Raw genomic sequence first — 24,934 nt, 5'->3', positions numbered from 1 at the left:
ATTTGTGTATGTTCGCCGGTATCCGGAGTCGCCTCTTATCTGTGATACAAACATTCGAAAAAGTAGATAGCGAGCTCCCAATTATTGGAGACCCTCGATGTGACTGTGCTCGCCGGCTAATGAAAACCTTTTGGCCAAATATTTGCATTGCATGCACTTGACCAAGAAACCGGTTTTGATTGCTGCCTTCCTCTTGGGAATCCCCAATTGGCAAAATATTTGCACCTTTTCATCGCCAGCTAAGCGAAGCTGTGTAAAAAAGTCGTATTCTTTTGTATTTGCCAAGAGCTGGTAAATATTTGAAATAAGTTGTAGCGGACGAACAACTGTCACGTTAAGATTTATTACTTTTTAAGACTTTCTTTTCATAAGCATTTGTTCTCTTCTCCAAGTTGAGTTGTGGAAAGTCATTTATGTCACTTCAATATTTCTGGGCAACTTTGAAACATTTTAAGTTTTAGTTTAAGTGAGGAAAAACATAAAATTGACTCCAAAATTTCAATCTAAAAACATTGTAGCAGTATGTGCCTGGTATGCCAGAACACTAACACGCAATGAATTATTTAAGTATTTTGTTAAACATTTATAGTGCAGCCCTTCAAAACGTGCAACTACTATATATTTCCTGCACAAATTATTTTCTTAACGGTGATTAACTTGAATTTTCACCGGCTGAAGCGTATCTAAATGCAAGCAAACGACTCGCGCTTGCCTGAGTCATCTAGCAACTCATTCAAATGGCATGCAGTGTCGGATACATGGATGTACCAAACATTTGTAGGGGTGCAAAAGCCACCACCAAGGTAACCCCATACCATATCTGAATCTCACAGAAACCACGGAAACCAAACTCACCCAACACAACTTCAGTTGCGCGCGTGTGTGAAATGGAATTTTTGTGCCGCACATTTGGGCAACTTGGGTTCGGTCGATCTGCCCATATATCTCCCTATATACTATATAGCTCGTTATGCTGTCGGTTGGTTGGTTTGGTGCCCCCCGAGCATTTGTTTGTTCGCCGCATTCGAGCGAACGACGAACCGAATTCGCCGCAGTGGCTTCTGATATTTTGAGGCGATCGCCACCCGAGTTTGCCTCAGTCAGTCGTCGACTCTCTGCACGTGCGTTTGGATAGCTAAAGCCATAGCTCCTCATCGGAATCGCAATCGGAAGAGGAATCGGTGGTCGGATCAGCTGCCACGTTTTGAACTCGAAGACGGAACAGGCAACGATCGTTTATTTTCGGTGCTGGATGTTTATTTTCGAAAACGGGCCCCTTTTAGAGGCAAGTGTTGAAGTGTTCAAGTATCTAAAAGGTACCACAACTATCTAAGAGATAAAAACGTGTAAAAGTATATGCAAGATACAATAGAATCCGAACGATTGAGCATCTGCCAGGCTGTAACATATTTAACTATTCGGCAGATACTAAAGTTTTCAAGTATCTGTCAGATACAAAGCACAGTTTATGCTTAATGCTCGCTGTATCTGCAACCCCACGCGGTGAACCCATCCTAGGCTGCTGCTCATCCTACTGGAACACAATTAATTCGCTCGAAGAAGCGTTTTGCAGTGCAAGAAAGCGAAACATTGTCTAAAATGCATATTGTGTATGAAATAAGTCTTCTCCCATCTCAAGTGTGTGCGTGAAAGCCAATGAAGTGCCCTTCTGAACAAACCAATTTGTTGTTTCGGTGCAAAAGTGTTTTTGGGGAACTTTCTGTGGGTGGTTTGTGGTGCCCCTTTGGATATCAGCCGAGTCTCAAGTACTCCCCAGTTCATGCTCATGGCTTCTAAGCCCAAGCTACGCTGATAACAAAATAATTGTTTTTCATGCACATATGTAAGTGAGCTTTGTTTTCGCTATTCCACATTTCCACGTTGCCGAATCTCACTGGCGCGGGCAAATATTTACCAAAGTGAACTAGTGCGTGTTGCAGTGAGAAGTGCATTAATTACTGCAAATTCGGAGTTCGTAGAAAAAGCGTATCAATTACCAATCAATTATCTGCCAGTTGGATATTCATTTTGTGCGTTTCGGTGAGTTTGCCAAGCAGCAAATTGTATTCTACACATTTCTGTTGAATTTGACTGCGGCTTTTTGGCCAGCTGTGTTGCCTTTGTATATACTTGGATATCTTTTGTATACTGCACCCTGCCGTAAATTAATAAACCACGCGTGCCCAGCGGCGCTGCATTTGATTGAAAAACTTTTTAACAAAAAGGGTTTCATTGTTTCAATGGACTATTTGTTTGACATATCGGTTTAAAAATATCTCGAATATGCTTTACAAATATCCATTTTTTCAGCCTGTTTGTGAGTGATTGCCATGCACTTGAACTTGAAAGCAATTACCAGTTTTCCGGGTCCGGTCTCGTCTATCTTTGGCAAGTGCTCTCGTTCATCTCCATTTATCTGTGCCACTAAATGGGGTAATAAATTCACCGGTGCATTTGTCTGTCTTCTTGTAATTCTATGACGACAATCTGGAATCTGGAAGACGCTACACTAGAATCATTCAGCGTTCAGGATTGCGGTCAGTTGTCATTTGCTGGGGTGCACTCGCATGTCTGGTTGCATATTTGCTCAGATACTTTGACACTAGCATGCTGGCATGTGCTACTTAATAGCTGAGAGTCACTTTATACCTGACTGTCGAAAAATCATAAAGAAGCCGCCCAGGAATCATATTACTTTAATATACATGAGTTTCTAAAACTACTTCTGCTGTCGAAATTTCTAAAATGGTTCTTTTGTCTCATATTTCGCATATTATATACATGTTATACAATTCAAAAGGAGCTTAACATTAATTTAGTTTTACCAATTTGTGCTTTAGAAATAGCCATCTGAAATACCACAGCATTTAACCTGAAGGGCTTGTACAAAATGTTCATATTTTCCTTTTTTTCAGATAAACATTGTAGTTTGAATGCCTTTTAAATACATTTTAAGGCAAAAAGCATCAACCAAAGAAATCAAACCTTTTTTTTTGAAATGGCATTAACAAAGAAATTGAGCTCCTCTTAAAAACCCATTAATGAAATGTTTTTTTTTAAAGCCACGGGTAAGGTAAATACTTAGAAATTTGATACTTGGAATATTTAATAGTTAATCCGAATCAAACGACCATGAAATTCGATATTTTCCTGGACAAACAGAATATTGTAAGGTGGGATCAGAATACAATATAAATGTATTAAAATCATATAATCAGTTTATATTAAAATATTAAAATCCTGTAAAATACCATTGGATTAAGTGATGATAGAAATATGTTCTTCTGTGGGATTGCATAACTTTTGAAACTCAAGCTAAAAAGAAGCCCATAGCAACCAAATGCAGCTGCATATAAAGGGCTTCAAAGGCGCCGGGCAACAGAAACCCAGGTCCTGGGGTTGCACTCCTTGCACTCCTTCCACCCCGGAGCACCGATCATTGATCGAGATATTTTATGGGGTGGCATTTGAAGGTCGCGGCTCATCCTAGGGTAACCTACTCAGATGTTTGAAAGTGAACTGGGTTCTGTGGGGCTCAGCTGGTTGGAACTGTCGCAGCGCATACGAGAACTGAGCAGCACATGCCTCGATTAACTTGTCCAGTTGCCAAGCCATTGACACACAGCCGGGCTAATGGAAATGCAACTCAAATTGTCACTGCTCCCCCTAATGATTGTCGAGCGACTTTTGAGGCTGAATGGGTGCGGCGGTGGTCGTCGGATTTGCGGCTCAACTGGCGCCAAAGCCGCCTGATCCCCAAGCTTTTGCTGTCAGCCATGGACAATAGGCACTCCGCTCCAGCACGTCGCACCCAGTGGCAAAAGTCCGGAGAAAGTCAGCCAGACAGACAACGAACCGGAGATCACAACAGAACGCAACTCAATGGCGAACAAATAAACTAATAAATCATTGACCTTGCGAACCTTGACAAAGGCGGTCGACCAGAAAGTGCACGGCTGCCATTTGGTGAATAGACTGACGCGAGGCACTAAAAAGAATATAGTATATCGTGTAAAATTAAAAGATATATTTTAAAGTTCATGAAACAGTTCATTGGGCACTTATCTTCGCAAATAAGAACTTTTAGTTCTAGGCTTCGTTCATCAATTCAATCAAAATTTTAAAAATACGAATTTATAAACACACTCGATTGCCCCAGAAGCACATGATGAAGACTATATGTATATATTGTATATCGAAAATTTACGAGCACTCTTGCGAAAATGAATACTCGATGGGTATGTACAAGATAAAAAACTGCGTACTAGAAAACAAAGGAGAAATCTGGAACAATGTACAAGGAAGGAATCTGTGAATCGATTGTGCGCTACCATCGAAGCTTTTCTTCTCAATACTTTCATATAGTATTTCTTTCTTCAAGAGATATGAATGATTAAATTGAAATAACCAGTATCTTTCCAATAGTTTCATATATTTAGGAGGGCGCTATGAATTTCTCCCAGTGCACTGAGAAATTGCAGTCCACGGCGGAAATGGGAATGGAAATGTGAATGGGAACGGGATGGGTATGAGTATGGGTATGCGACTGAGAATAAGAATGAGCATGATGGGCTGCCTCCCATATGAGTGGTGCGGTGCCTGGGCCACGGTTGAAAATTATGTAAATCACAGCGCCAAGTCACGAAATTCCCGGGTTGCGGTGCAGTCGCCAAGTCGCCAAGTCGCCGAGTATCCAAGTAGCCCAGTTGACCAGCAGCCAAGTAGCCACCGCGTTGTCAATTTTCACCTTTCGCCTTTTTGTCTTTGCGATCCAGCGATTTAATGGAGATTTACGGCAATTGACGGAGCGATTCATGCCGAGATAGCGATTTCGTGGGCGTGTGTCCAGCGTCCAGCGAGATTCTTTTGCGTAAGAAACCCGCGAATCAAGATGATGTGACGCTCAGTCTATCTTTCATTCGTAGGTATAAAATTCGTAAGTTGAACACGCGCACAATTAATACAAATTAGCCATCGTGCCCTTTGGCAGGCCAGAAGTACAGAAATACCGCGTGTGCATTAGCATTATATTATTTTAGACTAGAGCCAGCTGGCTTTGATGTTGCCTGCTGGCCGGGCACTAAGTGGGTTAAAATCAGAAGGGGTTACGTCCGAAATATATTTAAATTCCAGCTGCGAGTCGGGGAAACAATCGTTTCGTTTGGCCAGAACAGAACAGAACACAAACAGACCAGAAATTAACAGTGAAGAACAAAAAGCCATGGCCAATTGGCCAGGTAAATGGTTTTGGGTTCTCCGTTTTTGTTTCACGTTCTTATTGGTTTTTGAGGGCCACAAACTTGAATTTTCACATATATATCCACATGTATCTGGTGGGCTCGTATTTATCATATTTCGCTTTGTTCTCAGCGCTATGTACAATATATTTGGCATATACGCTGAGAATCCCAAATAGTGTTTGGTAACAAAACTTACTGAATCATCCTGACGCCGGTTCTAACAATTCGTGCAATGACCTGTGAAATTATGAGCATTATATGAGCTTATTCCTTCCCCAAAATTTTTGTGGGATACCCGACGGCTCTACTCGAAGCTCAAGTAGATTTGGTGTTCCTGGAATACTTCAATTAATTTTGGCTGTGAGAATGTTGCTATTTGCTTATTCCTAACTGGGCTCGCACTTGAATTTCTGGGAACCCGTCAGCCAACAATCAATATTTTGTCAAACTTGCATATTACCTGCCTGCTGATGTTTGCTCAGTTCGATTTGCATGGCAAACCTGAAATTTAAACGGGTTTCTCGCAAAGTTGCTGATTAGTGCGGCTTAGGATTTGCTAATTGGCAGCCCAAGTTATGCTCCCAAGGGATTTACTATCCATCCAATCAATGTAAATAGAAAGAACGTGCAAATGACCCAAAGGCAACTTTGATTTCGTGCCATCACGAGAAATCCCACGTCGAAGTTCTCCATTAAGCACAAGTCAGCAATTGCCAAAGGTGTTAGCCTGGATTATTTAGTGGCGTAGTACCAGTAGGCTTAAATGGCAGTCTCTGTAGGGCACACACATTCTAATTAAATTCCCAGTTACAATAACACCATCAAAAGCGTCTTAACTATCGGCAAACTGCAGTCCTTGCAGTACGTGCTTTAATTCATAACAAAGATGGCAGGAGTGATGTAATGCCAACATGCATAATTTACAATTTGTACGAGTATATCGCACATGGTTTTGACTTCATTCCATGGAGTGTCATGTGATTCTGACTTGAACTGGCTGGCAGCCAGGAATTGATACGACACTTTAAGGTGCAGTCACAGGCACATGCCACATGACCCATATCCATTTTTATTGCACACTTAACCAGAGTCATTAAGCTGCGGTTAAGGCGACTATATTCATATGAGACGCCGCTCGGCTTTACGATTCAGTATGCCATATAATAAATGCCATATCGTCTAGGTTTCCAGCCTTGCAGCAGGTGCTTACTTTAATAAGTTGCTGGCGGGTAAAAAACTGAGCAATCAGCACGATTTTGGACCTCCATATCAGATCGTTTTCGCTGCCTCAACGGAATCGTCGTATATAACATACATTCGAATTTCCCCGTTCATCTGCCACTTAAACAATTCAAGTTATGTGTGGACGAGAGTAGTGAGGCTGTGTAATATATTCTTAAATATTTACTGTCTTATGCTTCACAATAATTACAAAAACCTTCAACGTGCTACTCCGTTCCCGAGAACGCATTTAATATATGCATCTTTATACTTGTGGATTTCAAGAACTGGTTACTAATTTGTACTTTTCATTTAAACAGTATGATGTTTGGTTTTTTAGAAACTTGTTTTGAACAATTGGCAATTACTTATTGGTGTTTCGCAATATTTACCTAAGTTAGTATGTATTTAACAAGCTATTTAACGACTCTCTTTGCTGAAATTCCAATCAGCTCATGCTAAAGTTCATGAATATTATCAAATACAAAAAATATATTTGTTCAGCTTAAATCCATCCCAAATTGAATTCTCGTACATACATGTGTGTATATAGGTATAAATATGCCACAAGCCGGGGAAGTTGCAATATATTTTTATGAACCTTTATTTCGATTCGGCAGCTTTTGTTTTCTCCAGCAGGCTGGTGATTTGTCCCGTGTTTGCTGTTTAGTCAGTGGGCTTTTGCACTTAATTTATGCCCCCACAAATGAAGCGAAATAAAAACAGTGGACTCCCCAAACTCGCATCTTTTTCGTGTATCCAAAGTCAGCTGGATGGTACTTACCAAATGGCATGATATTTCCATTTCCGAGTCGTAAATACTTGCTGGCTCCCCGCTCTTTACGACTTTAAATCATAAAAAGTCGTCGGCTGTCCCCTTAGAAGCACAGAACCTTCAGTTTCTTAACCCCCGTAACCATACCCACTTACAAGTACCGCCCCTTTAGAACCGAGGGGCTTCTGTTTGGGCCATAAAGACCGCGAAATATTATTTATGGTTATTTTCATTTGGAATTTATAACCGAAAAACCATATGATATAAATAAGCAAGTGGGCCGCACACTCACAAAGGGGCAACTTTTTCCTGGTCCCCGGATCCGGTTTTTCGCATTGGGAGAGGTCAAACCCCGGTGTCCCACAAAACTTGTTACATTTTATTGTTTCACGCTTTTCTGGGCCGAGAACTTGTGGCTGCTTTCGTTACTCTACTTATTTATTTAAAGCATTTCACTTGCCACTCGCTGTCTGCTTGTTTATATAAGCTCGTCACTGTGGCCATGGAAATGTGTTGCCGGTTATGGTTTGATCGCAAATTCCGAACAGCATTTAAGGTGAATTTTCGTTGAATTTTTTACAAAAATGTGTAACGACATGAAAATAATCCGTGAAAAGCGCATCAATTTCGAATCAGCAAAAAATCAGCAGCTTATATGAAATAGCCCATAAAATCAGTTCATTATGTATTTACGTGCATCATGGAATTTTGTATATATTTTTACGAAAGTCCATTTTAATTGACGCAGAATAAATAGTTGCATTTCGAGGAAGGCATACCATAAATTCCCATTGCTTTTTAATACGGCTTTTCTCAGAATGGCAGTCAACAGTTATTAACTGGGTTATGGCTTATGTTTTGTGTAAGTGCGATAGTTAGTTAGGAGTGGAAATGGTCATCATAAAGCAAAAAATATATTTCTGCAATCCAACTTTTTATTAAAAATCGCGAAATGTAATCTATTTTTTTTTTTACGGTAGAGGCCGAGCAAAAAAATCAATTTTAATTCAAAGTAATTAACTTAACAAATTTTTTTAAAATTTAAATAAATTGAAAAGAGAATGTGTAACCAAACAAATTTGTTGCGGCTAGCTTAAAGGTGTAGTTTATTTGTGCTCCATAAATCAAATAAAGTTGATTGATAAATAAATATGGGAAAATATTATCTTAAGCTCACAAATCAATAAAATATTCCTTATTTGCACCAAATCTGACGCAAAGGATTGCAATTAGCGTTGAGCAAACAGAAAACATGACTATGGTGATTTGTTGACTGGCCAAATATATATAATTGATTGCGAAAATAGTTAAATTACTTTTCGCTTACGGAGAACGGCTTTTGGTGCAATTGTGTCAAGTTTAAGCATTGCACTTTAAGTGAACAACATATGTAAACTTAACAAATTCATTGCCAGCGAATGAATCACTGAATGCTTAGAATGTTAATTAGATAATGAGCTGAATCGAAAACATTATTGGTGTATTTGTTGATAATGGGTAGTGACATACGGACCTGCAATGTAGGTCACTTGGAGGTTTAGATATTAAATCCCCATACAAGCATTTTACATTCAACGACACAAGGAGGAATGCTTGCAGATGAAAAAACTGAATTAATATAATGGGAGCTGGCTTTGTTTACCAACGAGGGGACTTCTTTTGCTTTAACGAATGTGTGGCCTTTCTCTGCAAGGATTTATCTCCACGTGGGTATGCAGTTCATGCCAAGCATGTTTTTCTTTCCCAGAGATGCCATTAAATTGTGCGTGGGTCCAGGACTCAGGACCCAGAATCCAGGATCCAGAGGCCAGGAGCAGGACAAAACCTGGAATGAGTGGCTGGAGGGAGCAATGTTGCGTCATTTCTCAGGACTGACAACATGGAAGCTAATGCCCTAATGCCTGTCAGTCGCATGGCTCCTTAATCGCTTAAGCGGTTGAAGCTCGGGGCAAAAATGCCCCAGCAAGGCAACAAATCCAACAACCCTTTGTTCAGACATGAAATGTGGGCCAAAAGAATTAGCCCGATTGCCAAAATGACTTCCGTTTTCCTTGTTTATTACCAAACAGTATGCATTTTTGGGCTTTAAACGAGATTCCGTTCTTTCGGTCCCTTTATCCGCATTCTCCCTGCTCCCCAGCTACTTTGCATTTTTTTCGCATTTTTCCCCCACACTCTGCTTAGTTTTTCTTGTTTTATTTGGCTCTTTTCCTTTGCTTGCCGGCTAGTTGTTAGTTTATTTGGCCGTTTCGGTGGGCGTAAAATAATGTAATACAATGCGGATCAGCACGCTTGACTTGCTCAACTTCTGCTGTGTGCTTTTGACACTTTGTTGCTCCGGCTTTTCCGTTTCTTCCCCGCAAACTTCTAGCCCAGCTTCTTGGTCCTGGTTTGTTAATCCGCTTTGATGCCTATCTGGGAATATATACGTATATACGTCTGCCCAGATGACCTCCTGTCATCCACTGATGAACGGATACTACTGCCAACATCGGTCAGTCTGAAAGTTTTGCGCTTTTTTTGTGCGTGCCACATCACTGATTGCCGCTTGGGATTACACGAAGTAGGGGAAAGCATAAAAACGATTGATATCAATATCGGGGGCAATGGTGACTAACACGTGACATGTGATGTCCTGTCATTAGGTCCTTCCTGGCGCCTCCTGGCGACCAGCCAGTGTTTTACGGCCATTGCTTTTTGCAGCTACAAGCAGCTTGTAATTGGGTCTTACAATAAAATAATAAAATTCGCCAGCACTTGTGATTTAATGACCTCTGACCATGAATTTTGGCCCTGTTTTACTTAAATGCTATACCAGCTCTTTTCCCGTCTACTAAGTTATATCCTTGAAGGCTTTAACTTTCAGCTGATGCTGCCAAAGAGTTGCAAACTTCGCATCCCTTTGAACTGGAAGAGCCCATTAAATCTAAGCATTTAATTCGACGGTATAAATAGCTAGGGGCAGAACAAGCTTTATATGCAATTGTTGCCAAATACCACTGACGTTGTAAAAATCGCATTTTATTGTGGCAATTGAATTGCGAACGGGCGTGGAATTGAGTAATGAAAAGCAAAGTGGGCGCCGCTTCAAATAAAATTTACAAGCAAGAGGGAACCGCAGTGGCAATCACAACTGGGTCCCCAATGGCGGTGGCACTGTCAACAATTATTATTCTGATATGTTTTTTATTGCCTTTTTTGTTGGCAGATTCATGGTCGAAAGCTTGCTAAACGCTTCATTTTCGGGAGCCAGTAGCTCCCAACCCCACAAATGGCCAATTAATCAGAGATGGGGTCATAAATCAGCCGAATGCCGTTGAAAAGTGGCCATAACTTATACATAGGGAGAAAAATAAATGTGACCTATTAAACTCTTTGTTAAGGAACGATATCTGCAAAATTATAGCATCATTTCAAATGTTAAGGAGCTGTTACATAAACAACAATTTTCTTTGTCAAATAGTCGCCATTTTTTAGGTTTTATTAGAGTGTTCGATATAAATATTTCCTTCGCTTTGTTGTAGAATTTTGAAAATTTTTTCCTCTGAAATTTCTCATGGTATTTTGTCTGTTTATCAGCGGACCTCAACTTGTTCGCCATCTGTCGAAGGCAAGCTGTCGCCTGGAAAACTTTTAACAATGCAGCCTGTGCCGCATTTTCCTGCCAAACTGCTCACTGTTGGGGGGCTTGGGGTTCATGGGTCAACGGGTTGAAGAGCTGTCCTTTGTGTCTCACGCTGATAAGCCAAAAGTCGGTGCACCTGCCCAGGATGCCGTTTGCCTGTCATGAGAGTGGATGGAAATGGGACTGGGTCTGGACTGGGAACGGGTTCATTGAATTAAGATCTTAATTGCCTGCAATAAATTCGTGCAAATTCTGCGATGCCCAGCCCAGCTGAGCAAAGTTCCCACAATTTTTGTAAAATGTCGTAATTGGCGTAATTAGCCAGCGTTTTGCAATCTCTTTCTCGCAGTCTATCTCCGTCTCTATCGGCGCTTCTGTTTGAGTTCCATTCCATTGTTGCGATTGGATTGGCCGTTCTGTTATGGTAATTGTTCGCCTTTGTTTGCCTTTCGCACTTGTCGCTCTCAACTTGACCTATAAAACATGGCGCATGCAAAACCTGTGACACATTGTCGCTAGTTCACGCAACTTCTTTGTCACTTCCGTTTCCGCTCTCCCATTTTGCATTCCCCTTCCGTTTCCGCTTGGCGCTTCTCCATCTCCCCCATAGGTGGCGCCAGGTGTCCAAAGGGATTCCCCTGGCGCATTCTTTCCACCTGGCAATCACATCAGCCGGCTAATCATGATTAATTTGCATCAATTTGAGTTGGTGCTATTTTTAGCCGTCGGTTGCATTGTACCGCCTTAATCGTTTCGAGTGGAGGTCTTTTATTACTGCACGGGAATGCCAGCGTGGCTTTCTCGGATTTCGTCACACATATTTGGCACTCGAGTTGGCGAAAGTCGATACATACTCGTATGCCACATGAATATAGGTAATCGAATCGGGGTACTTCTTTATTGATGAACTTTTAAATTCAAACACCTACACATATGTCAATGGAAACGGGTTTGCTTGATTGATGTATTTCGATGGTCTGATATCATTTCAATGTTCAAATCAAATAGTGTAATTCAATATTTTGTGTGTTCTGGTAGTCCAATAAAATAAATATCATATTCCTGACTTGTGCCAAATCGGTCCACTCTGTGCTGTTTTATAACCTGTGATACCATAAGGTAACTTTTAGGTTTAACGATTTACTCCAATTACTTGTTTTTTACGTACACAAAGACAGTTATTTCAATACACACTGGTTTAATTACGGATAAAATTGATTTTTGCGTAATTTAACTGCCGATTGATTGATGGCTTATTTGAGTTTTCAAGCGTATGCCCCTGTGCATTTATTCTTTATGGCAGTATATTAAAACATCGATGTGGAAGAATAAACATTCAGCCTTTTTTTTCCCAAAAGGCCAACCAAAAGGGTTGTGGGATTCTCGTCATCTGGTCAGGGCAGACGCCACAAAACTTGAGGCAACTTATTAGGCTGTGTCGTATTGGGTGTGGTATTTTCGTTGTTGGGGCTATAAAAAGAAAAGGTTTTCATTTCAGTGTCCTTAACAACAAAGGCACCAGAAAAAAGGACACCACGACTGGGATTACAAAACTATGTTTAATTGTGTATGCATGGGTCGGTAGAAAACGCCCAAGTAACCCAATGCATAATCGAGTGTGTTTTTCTATTAGAAAAAAACATTCCCGTTTGTGGCACACTTACTGATTCAGCGAATTCGAATCTTTTTGATGCTATTTCACTTCATCTTGATTTATGGGTTTTCCTTTTTGTCTCCTCTTTTCAGACAGCTTTAAGCGCTGCCACTGCGAGTGCCACTTTAATCGTCAGCAGCGGATGTCCTGATTTCTCGACGAAGGGATACCCGTACCCATACCCTTACACATACCCATACACATACACTATTGGCCACAGTGGATGGGTCTGAGAGTTGCGACCCGCACACGGAAACCGCATAAGCACTCGGCGAAATCTTCCTGGGGCGAGGACCCCAAATAGCACCGGGCAAGCAAACAGAAACAAAAACACACGCCTCAATGTCAGACACAATCTCCTTTGAGTTGGGCTCAGCCGCCGACCGGCCTCCCAACAGGTTTCAAGTGAACCCGGTCAACGGCAATAGTCGCAAGTCGCTGGGAGCGGATGGCCCAGGATCCGGATCAGGAGCTGGAGCTGGAGCGGGAGCGGGAGGAGGAGCAGGAGCAGGAGCTGGGGAGGATGGGCCGCACGAGGTCTACCGCCGACTCACAAACGCCGAGGGCGACCTGCTCGAGGACGACACATTCGATGCGACACAAATGCTCAACCAACGCCAGCCCAGGCAGCAGAGGTGAGTCGGTTGGGTATGGGTCAGGGTTCAGAGGGCAGGAGAGCCAACACCGAGAAAAACCAGTGCGCTAAGGGTAACTTTGAAGATATTGACGAGGGAAAACCTCATTTAGTATTTCTCATTACTACTTTCTTGCAATATGGGCTTTAAGGATGCCTATGGTATTGTCGAAAGCTGGAATGATACTTTTAAAGTATTTTCTTTACATTTTTTCTGAGTGTACTTGGGGCCTAAAACGGTTGCGGCTGTTGGGGTTTCCGTCCTATTCGACCTTTTTCTTTGTCTAGTGGAGAATGTAAATTTCTTGAATTTTTCATTTTCTGGTAATTGTTTAGTGTTTCATCAAACAAGGATTGCTTTTGTCGCCTCCTGTATTTTGTCCTCGCTTAATTATGGCGTTAAAATTCCGCCCTTGTTCCATCCGGTTACAAAAGATTCCGAACCAGAAGGATTCTACACGGAATGTTTTAAGGCAGCTCGAGAATTATCGCTCCGTCAGGAAGGACATTTGAATCAATTACCGAGTTAGCAGGGACCAACTTGAATATCATTTGGGTACAATATGGCCGAAAATGCAGATTGAATCGATATGAGCAGCTATAGACCAGCTCAACAAGATGCCTCTTAATCATTCACGGCACATTTGCTGCAGCTGTAATTTTCAGTCCATCAGCTACGAGTACAATAACTCAAATTCGATTCAATTCTACGAAACTCCCTGATAAAATCTCGAATTCGGCCATTCTCATCTATCACAGAGCAGAAAGTGGCCGACCTGAGACAGGTTCAACACTCGGCGGGCGAAGGTTCAACAGTCGCCTGCAGAAATCAAACAATACCCACCAATCACAGACTAAAGTAATAACCATCATTTACGCTCGTATTCCCCATCGGCACCGTGGACAGCCAATTTGCATAGTCCTGAGAATTTCGACGGGGAATTGGCGGGAACAAGTCCTTCTTTGTCTGCCTTTCGCCAACTATAAAATGTTTGATTCGATATGTCGTCGTTACATTATGAGTACGAGTCTGCCCACAAAAAAGCGAATCAAGTTATTGTAATGGGGCTTATGAAAATTTCATGGCCCTCATCCTTGAAGGAGCGGGAAAAGCCGAGGCAACCCAATTTCTACTACGAGCAAGCGGTTTCATATGAAAATGCCTCATAATCGGCTCAAGTTTCCAGCAGCGAGTTTCTGCATAAATTAATGATAAGCTTACTTAAGGCCCTTTCGAGTTTTCATCGCCAGCTTTCGATAATTAATTTCAGATTTTTTCTGGGCTTCCTTACGCCCTACAGCGCCGGAATTAAATCAATCTCATTGAGAAACAATCGACTGGATCGTCATTATGAGTGCTCTTCACGTTCCCGGCTGCCAAGCAATCCGTGGAGCCCAGCAGACGAGCCCCCCATAAATTTTTTCACTGACAAGGGAGCATATATCATATAAATATCTAGAGGCCATAGAGCAAGACGTTTGGCAAATGTGAAGAGCAACAGAACTGCTAACTCGACTGCAGGATACTTATTCATTTGGCTCTTTAATATTCTAAAAATCTACTCATAGTACGCTCTGCTGAATATTTATAAAGAGCTGTGTTTTTCAATCTTGCGCCTAATTGAAATGTAAATTTCGTGGAAACAGTTGGATATATTGAATTTATTACCTTTTAAATTAAGTGCCTGTAAACTTTAAGCTGGCAAGATACATTTTACCACATTCCATTTTAATACCTTAATGTTATGCTTGTGCTTTCTCATCCTATTGCATTTCCTGAAAATAGTAATTTGCATTTCGATGCGCACAACATGTTCTTAAACGGCATTGCTCCTTTGTAGCTCACATAATTTAAAGACTTTTAAGTGCCCCGTTGCTCATTTAAAGTTTGTAAAAGTTTCCATAGATTCCAGCGCAGAAATCATGGGTACTTGTGCTTCTTTCGATTAACGGGTGCAACCAGTAGGGCGTCAGGATGTCAGAATGCCAGACGCTCCTCCATGCAACTCATAATCGGTTGCGGGCGGGCAGATCGGGGTTGAATGTCCTTCTAGGCGTGTGGGCGTGTGGGCGTGTCCTGGGGCCGTCTGCTCTTTTACAGACTGGCAGTACTCATCTGGGGCATCCACACAATGGGCGGCAATCAGAGAGTGCAAGCCGTGGCTTGGGGGGCTGAAGCCAACTAAATCAAAATAAATTCAATTTAATTTCGTCGAACTGAATTGGCTGATAATGAAAGTTATTTGCAGCGGAGTTTTATATTGATTCCATGTCCACTGGGTGTGTGAGTTCGAATGGGCTGTTAAATCTAATCCTGAACTTTTGTGCCCGACGCCAATTAAAGTGGTAGCCAGGGCCAACAATGGGCTCGGTTGAAGGAGATGTAACGTAAAATAAATGAGCCATCTAATATCCCTTCTGTATCCCTCATTCCTAGGCAATCAATCAAAAGCAGCTTCCGCGACAAGGATAAACCGTCCAGGTTCAAGGATCTGCAGACGACGACCCGCTTCCAGGTGGACCCCCAAAATGAGGACTCCGACGAGTCCAATGACTCGCAGGAGGAGCGCGAGTTGCTGGACAACGAGTACGACACAAAATATGGTAAAAGTTTCCGGTCAGTTTGCATTGCTCCCAACCTTGTTACACAGATAAAAATAAGCTGGGATTGTTGGTTTTTTTAAGGATTAGATTTATTAAAATGCACAACTTAACTTGAATATTTTTGAAGATTATTATATATACTACCTAATACCGAGCTACTGCTGTCTTATAAAACTTGCAAATTATTAAATTAAATTATAAACAGAAAATTTATAAATCTGGGGCAGAAAGTAACGAAAGTCTTTCGAATACAAGTAAACATTTTTCTTGATAAGAATTTTTTGCTGGGCCTGCTTTTCATTATTTTTCTCTGTGTATCCTCTGCTTCGCCGTCGACCTTCCCAATTAAAACCCTACTCCTTTCCACAGGCACTTCACCAGAGAGGCGTTACCCCGCCTGGACAACTACCGCAACATGATGTCCATCCAGGCGGCCTACCGTCCAACGCTCGACGAGCTGCACAACGCCACGCTGGTGGGCAAGGTTAGTTCCACTCCCCTCCAGAGCGGGCTTACTAAATGAAAAATAACAGCCCAGTCGTAAATATACCGCAGGATAACCGAAAACCACAAATTACAAATTTACAGGACCCATAAATGCTTTACGAGTCGCAGTGAAAGTCAAATTGAAATTTACGCTCATACGCCCCAGCGCGAAAATTCGGGAAAAATTCAAATTCAATACCCTTTAAGGGAGAATTGACCCGTACCCGGCAGTGCCAAATCGTCGGCGGCAAGTGTCACCCCGTCTGATCCAAAAAGCCCCAAAAGCCATTTGCCATTTGCCATTTGCCACTTGGCATTTTCCATTTCCCCATTTTCACATTTCCCATTTTCATTTCTGCGCAGGCACATGAGCGTGACTGCGAGTGCCGCCAGGAGTCAAATTCCTCGGTCGTTGGCTCTGCAGCCTGGGAAATCCGTGGGAAATTGCTTGTCGAATGCAGTTCATGCGGTCCCGAAATGTATTCCAAAAATAGCACCATTTGGGAAGACTTAACCGATTAAATTTGACTATGCGGCCGTTAAATCTGACAAGTCCATTGACTTTTCATTTGACTTCTAAGCCCTTGCTGTGAATCATTCCTAAAAGTTTTCCATACCGAAGCTGCAGTGCTCCATCAATTGGCACTAATTGATTACCACACTTTTCAGACTAATTGCTTGTGTTTTTGCTTCACAATTGGCCGAGCAAATGATTGTCAATAAGAAATGAAACGATAAATTGCAACAAGCAGCAACTGAAGGTCCATTGAGAAAATGATGCGATGCGTTGCACAATAGCCATATCATGTGGCAAGCTCTTTTGTTGTTTGCTGGCATCCAGATGAATGGAATGATGAGCAAGCCTTGGTAATTAAGTAAACGTCCGAAAAACTATAAAAAAAGAGCTCGCTCAATGTCACTGGGGCATCTCGTAATAATAAGCAATTAAGATGGGGTCTCGTTGAAAAGTGCAAAAGTTCAAGATAGATCAATTGGCACAACGGGTGCTGCGGTTTCGGGGGCGTATGATTAATCTATTAATAATGCCTTGAGTGCGGGAATGATACGGCTGCCCAGAATTCTCCGTTGCTGAAGTCATCTATTTTCAGCAGGATTTCTTTTATGTCCGTCAAAATTTTCCATGTCCCTCACTGTGCTGAAAATTAAAGAATTGAAAGATATTTACCCCACCTTCAACTTCAAGTTGCTTGCCGAATCATTTATCAACACTAGACAGCTTTATTGAAATTTTCTCAAGAGCACTCTACCCTTTGCACTTTACACCTGCGTACAGGAGAATGGAATATACCAAAATAATTTTAGAAGTGGAAAAGGCCTTTTAATAATTTACAAAGAACTTCTTATACACTTTCTTCGATATTTATATATTACTACATTATAATAAAATCCTATTTGTTGCTTATGAGTTCTTTTAGACACTGTTCATTTTTAACTAATTTACGTTTTGATGTAGTATTTGAAATTCATAAAGTAATTTATTTAGAATAATAAATATAATAATAATGTAATACAAAATATATTATGCTGAATATATGTACAAGACATGAAGATATACCTTAGGGTAATGCTTTTCGCATGCAGAATGTGATCAGATACTAACACCTTTTTCGCTCTCTGTACTCAAACGTAGAACACGCACAGCTTGACACGTAATCAGGACCCGGAGTCGGGCATCCTGAATGGGGTCCTGAAATTCGGATGGATCAAAGGTGTGCTCGTCCGCTGCCTGCTGAACATCTGGGGCGTGATGCTGTTCCTCCGGCTCAGCTGGGTGGTGGGCCAGGCGGGCGTCATAGAGGGATTCGTATTAATTCTGACAACGACTGCTGTCACGACCATCACGGCCTTGTCGATGTCGGCGATAAGCACTAATGGTGTCATCAAAGGAGGTGAGTACACACACCATCCCCAGGTGGCCGCCTTTTAAACGGCTCTAAGTGGTTTTGACGCTTTCGCCTAGGTGGCACATATTATATGATATCCCGGTCTCTGGGGCCGGAGTTCGGCGGATCCATCGGTCTGATTTTCTCCCTGGCGAACGCAGTGGCGTGTGCCATGTATGTGGTCGGCTTCTGCGAGTCCATGCTGGCCATGATGACGACCTTTGGTTGGGAAATCGTAGATGGTGGCGTTCAGGACGTGCGCATCATTGGATGCATTACCATCCTGCTGCTCCTGATCATTGTGGTCGTCGGCATGGAGTGGGAGGCCAAGGTGCGTATGCGTAATATACTAGCTAGGTATGGACCTAATTCTATATCGGCTAACCAGGCGCAAATCGGACTGCTGGTCATCCTGCTGGTTGCCATTGGGGACTTTGTTATTGGCAGCTTTATTGGACCGAAGAGTGATGCGGAACTGGCCATGGGATTTTTGGGTTATAATGGTGAGCAGGGATGTGTAAACACTTGTATAGAGTAATCAAATATTTTGTTTTCCCATAGCTACTTTGTTTAAGAATAACCTTTTTGCGGACTATCGACCGGAAAAAGGAGGCATTCAACACGATTTTTTCTCAGTGTTTGCCATTTTCTTCCCTGCCGCCACGGGCATTTTAGCTGGAGCCAATATCTCGGGGGACCTGAAGGTAATCCTAAAACCGAAAAAAACGTCCATTTTATTTCTTTAAAATCTTAATTCGTTCTTACTTGGCGTAGGATCCCCAAAAATCCATTCCGAAAGGCACGATTCTAGCCATTGTCATCACCACCGGCACCTACCTGATTATGGTCCTCCAGTGTGGTGCCACAGTGGCTCGTGATGCCACTGGAAACCTTACGGATGCGGTCAACGGCTCCTTTGCATTCCTCGACTGCCAGCCTGGTAACGATCGAATTTTCAGAGATTTATATATGATAACGTAATTTAAGCTGCAACACTTTCGTTACCAAACAGGTGAATGCAATTACGGCCTGCAAAACTCATTTCAAGTAATTGAGTTGGTCTCCGGCTTTGGCCCACTCATTTACGCCGGTTGCTATGCTGCCACCTTATCCTCGGCATTGGCCAGTTTGGTTTCTGCTCCCAAGGTTTTCCAGGTGGGTTAATCCAGTTCCCGTATCAAGGTCAAATGCCCATAAAATATCCATTTCCACAGGCCCTGTGCAAGGATGAGCTGTATCCGAAGATTGTGTGGTTTGCCAAGGGGTATGGCAAAAATAATGAGCCAGTTCGTGGCTATGTATTAACTTTCATCATTGCCTGCGCGTAAGTAGCTTTTTTAGATTTTTCTTTATATAAACGTATAAAGAATAGACACGTAAGTTTGCCTCTGCTTGAGTAGGTGCTTTAGAAAACTGTATTCTTTTAGCAAAATGTTTAAGATAAAGAGAGAGTTTTCAGAAAGCACTAAGTATTCTTCCCCTCCGGCTGTAGCTTCATATTGATTGGCGAACTGAACCTGATTGCCCCGCTCATATCGAACTTCTTCCTGGCCGCCTACATGTTGATCAACTTCAGTACCTTCCATGCCAGTCTGGCCAAGCCAGTGGGCTGGCGACCGACCTTTAAGGTGAGCTAATTGATTTAAGTGCGCCAGCAAGAAATGTGTACTATAAGCCCCAATCAACTTAGTATTACAATATGTGGCTGAGCCTGTTGGGCGCCATTCTCTGTGTGGCCGTCATGTTCCTCATCTCGTGGGCCACTGCACTCATCACCTTTGCCGCCGTGCTGGCTCTGTACTTAATTGTGGCCTACCGGAAACCGGATGTCAACTGGGGCTCCACCACCCAGGCTCAGACGTACAAGAACGCCCTGATGTCCGTGCAGCAGCTGAACAATGTGGAGGAGCACGTGAAGAACTACCGGCCACAGATACTGGTTCTTTCCGGTTTGCCCAACACTCGGCCGGTGCTCGTCGACTTGGCCTACATGCTCACCAAGAACTTATCCCTGCTCGTCTGTGGTCACGTTCTGAAAGGTTCCAGTTCCCAGAAGTACCGGACATATCTGCAGGAAAGGGCGGCCAATTGGTTCCGGAAGCATCGCGTTAAGGGCTTCTATGCCTTGGTGGATGGTGAGGACTTTGAGTCGGGCACCCGAGCCCTGATGCAGGCTACTGGAATTGGAAAACTTAAGCCGAACATCATCCTGATGGGTTACAAGACTGACTGGCAGACGTGCGATCACAAGGAGCTGGATCAGTACTTCAATGTGATGCACAAGGCACTGGACATGTACCTCTCCGTGGCCATTTTGCGTGTTCCTCAGGGTCTGGACTGTTCGCAGCTGCTGGGCTCCCAGGATGGTTGGAAGACCGTTTCGGATGTGCCGAGAACCCTGCAGCCAAATGAGAGTTCCGGGGATCTGCAGGCGGTGGACAGTAGTGCCAGGAACGGTTTGAGTGGCAGCATTGACTCCCTCAGCAGAAATGTATCGCAAGGTGAGGAACAGGAATCCACTTGGAGGGATCCATATAATACTTTTTAATTAACTCATATCCTTCGATTATATTCCGCATGTCTCTCTCTTTACCCCCTAAATCGCACCACCCCACTCAATTGCACCTTCTGCACCACAATTGCAATCACGTAGAAGACCGAAACCGAAACCAGTTGGTCCACAGCGAGCAGAACAGCCTGAAGATAGTCAAATGTGAGTAGCATGCCCGGTGAAATGGTAAAGGCTAACATTAGGGTGGACCTGCTGTTGCTGTCGAAGGAAATCCTGTACATAGAGTACTTCAAAATGATTAAGCCGAATAATTCATATTGACTTAAGTTGTAGCCACTTGCAATTATAGTCTCTTCCAATTTAATTATCTTTTTGTATTTCAAGTAATATAAACATTCACACACAACATAGTGCTATAAACTGAAATACTATTTATAAACAGAAAGCGTAAAAAACTTGCCAGCCATTAACCAATACACAGGTCCACCCTACCCACTTGTCAAGCAGCAAGTCGAAATGCCAACCAATTATCCCTTGCAATTAAATTGTTAAATTGGTATCATCGTTTCGAATCATCGTTTTTCGTATCTTCTGGGGAACCGCAGTGCGATTCAAGCAGAGCCTGCGGAGAATGCGCTCGTGGCCAGGTGCAGGTGAAGTTGGGTTTGTTGCTAAGATTGCGTGTGATATCTTAAATGGATGGCTTGAATGGAATGTGAAGTTGTTGTAGGCTGAGTAGGTAAATATGGATATGAATGGGCTGCCAGCCACCACATAATGGCGCACAAGCAATCACTATCACGCATGTCAGCTGCTGCATGTGGCCGCAATCAAGCCATAAAGTTTACCAGCGATTAACGTAGCATTTTAATATTTAACAGCCGAACTAACTCCAAGCTCAGCAAAGGTTTTCGGGCCTCCCTTTGCCGGTTCGACATCTGTGCGTGCTCGAATCCTTTGGGACCCGAAAATTAATGCAATGCTCTTAAATTTGAATTTCAAATTCGCACAATGTCCTGCTGGACACTCGTCCCTCTCCTCGTTGCTGGAACTTATGCTCCAAATTTGTCAACTTGGTGACCCTGTTTGGTGGAAGGGGCGACTGTATGTTCTGAATATATACCCATATAGAGACGGAAAATGGAATTCTGCTGAATTCCTGCTGCATTGTTTGTTGTCTGTGCATGTCCCGAATGATGAAATGATTTTGCTGTGTAGCCAAGATATTTTGTTTGCCAGTCGTTTGTTACTCTTTCGAAAACTCTTCTTAATTTTTTCATTTTCCCATTTAGCCTCCAGCACCAGTGACCTGTCCTTCATTGCGGGCAATCAATCGAAGGATGTTTCCGGCATGCCGGATCCACTGGACGCAAAGTCAGCCAATCTTGTGGTAACTGCTAACAACACTTTTAATTAGCCATTATAATCGATTGACTGTCGTGCACCATTGCAGAGCAATTCGCTGCGTAAGTCCAAGCTGAAGCATGATGACCCGGCCTCCCTCTACAAGGGTCCTGGTGGCGCCGAGCTGCCCAAAGAGGTCCTGGCGGACCTCACCCAATTCACCAGAAAACGCAGCCACGCCGTCATCGATGTCTGGTGGTTGTACGACGACGGAGGACTCACACTCCTGCTGCCCTACATCATCAGTACCCGGCGCACCTGGCAATCCTGTAAATTGAGGTGGGTATATCGCGAATTGCCGCGAAATGCTAGCTAACGGGCAAGTAATTTGCACCGAGGGATTTTTAGTCATGTGCTCTTCCTTGGAGAGCAGATATCCTGATTACCAAAGGAGCGCACGCTTGAGGCAACTTTTCATACCCGCTACTCTTAGAGTAAAAGGGTATACCAGATTCGTTGAAAAGTATGTAACAGACAGAAGGAAGCGTTTCCGCCACAGCCTTAATCGGATTTTAAAGTGGAATATCTCAAAATGTTTCTGGCGAAATTCTCTACAAATCTCTACAAATTAGAACCTTTTTTTATTATAATTTTTTGTATTATAGGTCGACTATATCATTTTTTCTTGTTTATATTTGTTGTTATATTGTGTACTTTTTCGAAAGTGCGGTGCCTGGTGCTGCTCATATTTGCTCTTTTCAAAACATATTTTTTTATTTATTTGCACTTTATTTTGAGCTAGTAAACAGATTTTTTGCTTGAGCAATATTGTTTATGTTTGCCGCACAGAAATATCGTGTTCGGTGGTGCGCCTTAAAGTTATTAAATAAATCTAACCAGCTTAAAGTAAATACAACATGTTCATATTTTAATGAATTGCGTAACGTCGAGTGGATGTGCATGAAAGATATTACAACAATATCTATCCAGCTGAAAACAATTGCAAAAGTAAACACTGAAGTGGTCGGAATTAATTAAACTTGACGAGCCTGCGTAGATAATATTCATGCGGTTTTCCAAAAACTCATAAAGCCAAATGTTTTAAAGCAATGATTTTATATGTTAATTTTGTAATTTTCCACCCGCAGAGTTTACGCTTTGGCAAACAAAAATTCGGAGTTGGAGTTCGAGCAGCGCTCGATGGCCAGTTTGCTATCAAAGTTTCGGATCGATTACTCGGATTTGACGCTGATTCCGGATATAACGAAGAAGCCACAGGAGACATCCACGCAGTTCTTCAACGAGCTGATTAAGGACTTTGTGGTAACCGAAAAGGATGGCGAGAATGGCACCAGCAGCAGGGCAACTCTCAATGAGGACGATGGTAAGTCCATATAGGCTGAGCTAGAATGTACGATACAATATACAAATACTTGAATCAAGGCGGACTATAAAGACACAATGTTATTCATTTTAGAGTTCAAGATACTTCACTGTAATTATTTAATTTTTAAGTAGGACATATTCGTTTTAAGAGTTTTGAACATCGCTCTGGAGTCACTAAGTCTTAATTTTGTTATTAATAATAATATTATATGTAACTTGCAACTTGATTTGCCTTCCAGCCCTCATCACCGATGACGACCTGCTGGCGGTGCAGGACAAGACGAATCGCTACCTTCGCCTGCGGGAGTACCTGCGGGAGCAGTCGACCAAGTCGGACCTGGTGGTGATGACCCTGCCGATGCCCCGCAAGAACATCGTGTCCGCACCACTCTACATGGCCTGGCTGGAGAGCCTGAGCCGGGATATGCCGCCCTTCCTCTTTGTGCGCGGCAATCAGACGAGTGTGCTGACCTTCTACTCGTAGAAGAGCGGCGACCTTTTGGATCGAATCGAATCGGATCGGATCAGATCGGATCTATTGTATTCTACTTACACCTACCGACACCCAAACTCACCGTTATCGTTAGGCGAACGAGTATTTTATCTCTTAGAAGTACCACCCATGTACATAAATTTAGGGAAACCCCACAAAACGCACAGAGGCACTGGCATCAGCAGAGGGATCGCCAACTATCCGATCGTCCACCACAGATGTGTCATTTTATTTGATGGAAGGACTGCCCTTACCGGTCCATCTCTGCGTCGTGAATATAAATATTGTCCTAGAAATCGAGTTTAAATCATCTTTAATGCAGTGCTAATCATTTTTAAACTGGCTTTTAATTGGGTTGCCTCATAGTTGGAAAAAAATGTAATGGTAGTTTTGGTAAGTTAACAATATTAGTTATTCTACGAAGACCACATAATGGGTGATTCTGAATAGGAGGCTTACATACTGTATGATGAGATATCTCAGTTACTTACGTTTCAGAAAACTACCTTTTACAAAAAACATACATATGATATATGTAAACGAAGAAACCCATTGTTATATCTCAATCCGTCAAATCATTGTCAAACTACCTCCATCCATGCTGTCAATTTACTGCCTGTCTTCCATAGTTTACATCGGAGTAGGGTTCGCTGCTCAACTTGAAATTGCTTGCAACATGTTCGAGTTGCATGAGGTTGGGCCACATGAGTTGACGACTTCCTTAAAGATATATAAGCTATGCTAAAGGATTGAAGTAAGTTAATATCGTAGCATTGCTTGAAATAATACGATATACATTATTAGACTCTGAAAAATTACTTTCAGTTTATTTTTGAGCATTTGGACAGACCTGTCAGCTTAATAGCTAATTAATGCACTTCTTTTTTAAACCCAAGATACAATTACATTTCTCGAACTATTTAAACTATTTCGGCTCAATTCCAGAAACAACTACTAACTGAAGAATGAGTAGCTTATATTGGTTCAATTAGTTAGAGAAAATATCTTCTAGCTGCGGCTTTAAGATACAATGGGATAGCTTACGTGAAACTCCCA

General features: G+C 42.3%; 1 protein-coding gene across 3 annotated transcripts; it reads left to right on the top strand.

Moving 5' to 3' along the window:
• Positions 1-1,042: 1,042 nt before the first annotated feature.
• On the top strand, positions 1,043-24,217 carry LOC6545030 (bumetanide-sensitive sodium-(potassium)-chloride cotransporter). 3 transcript variants are annotated; one of them, XM_015157687.2, is made up of 18 exons: positions 1,043-2,040; positions 12,608-13,150; positions 15,587-15,766; positions 16,123-16,237; positions 17,891-18,149; positions 18,221-18,474; positions 18,532-18,646; positions 18,705-18,847; positions 18,918-19,083; positions 19,156-19,298; positions 19,358-19,467; positions 19,636-19,771; positions 19,834-20,644; positions 20,797-20,856; positions 21,948-22,045; positions 22,109-22,338; positions 23,148-23,383; positions 23,625-24,217. In XM_015157687.2, the coding sequence occupies exons 2-18, from the start codon at positions 12,858-12,860 to the stop codon at positions 23,867-23,869; spliced, it is 3,594 nt and encodes a 1,197-aa protein (XP_015013173.1). In that variant the 5' UTR covers positions 1,043-2,040; positions 12,608-12,857; the 3' UTR covers positions 23,870-24,217. The 3 variants fall into 3 exon arrangements, with proteins under 3 accessions (XP_015013173.1, XP_001972526.1, XP_026832328.1); XM_026976527.1 differs by having other exon boundaries at positions 1,048-1,316; XM_001972490.3 differs by lacking the exon at positions 20,797-20,856 and having other exon boundaries at positions 1,044-2,040.
• Positions 24,218-24,934: the final 717 nt, after the last annotated feature.

The sequence above is a fragment of the Drosophila erecta genome, unplaced genomic scaffold (assembly GCF_003286155.1).
Source record: "Drosophila erecta strain 14021-0224.00,06,07 unplaced genomic scaffold, DereRS2 tig00000021-arrow-pilon, whole genome shotgun sequence".
Taxonomy (NCBI): domain Eukaryota; kingdom Metazoa; phylum Arthropoda; class Insecta; order Diptera; family Drosophilidae; genus Drosophila; species Drosophila erecta.
This window is presented reverse-complemented; position numbering and strand designations above follow the sequence as displayed.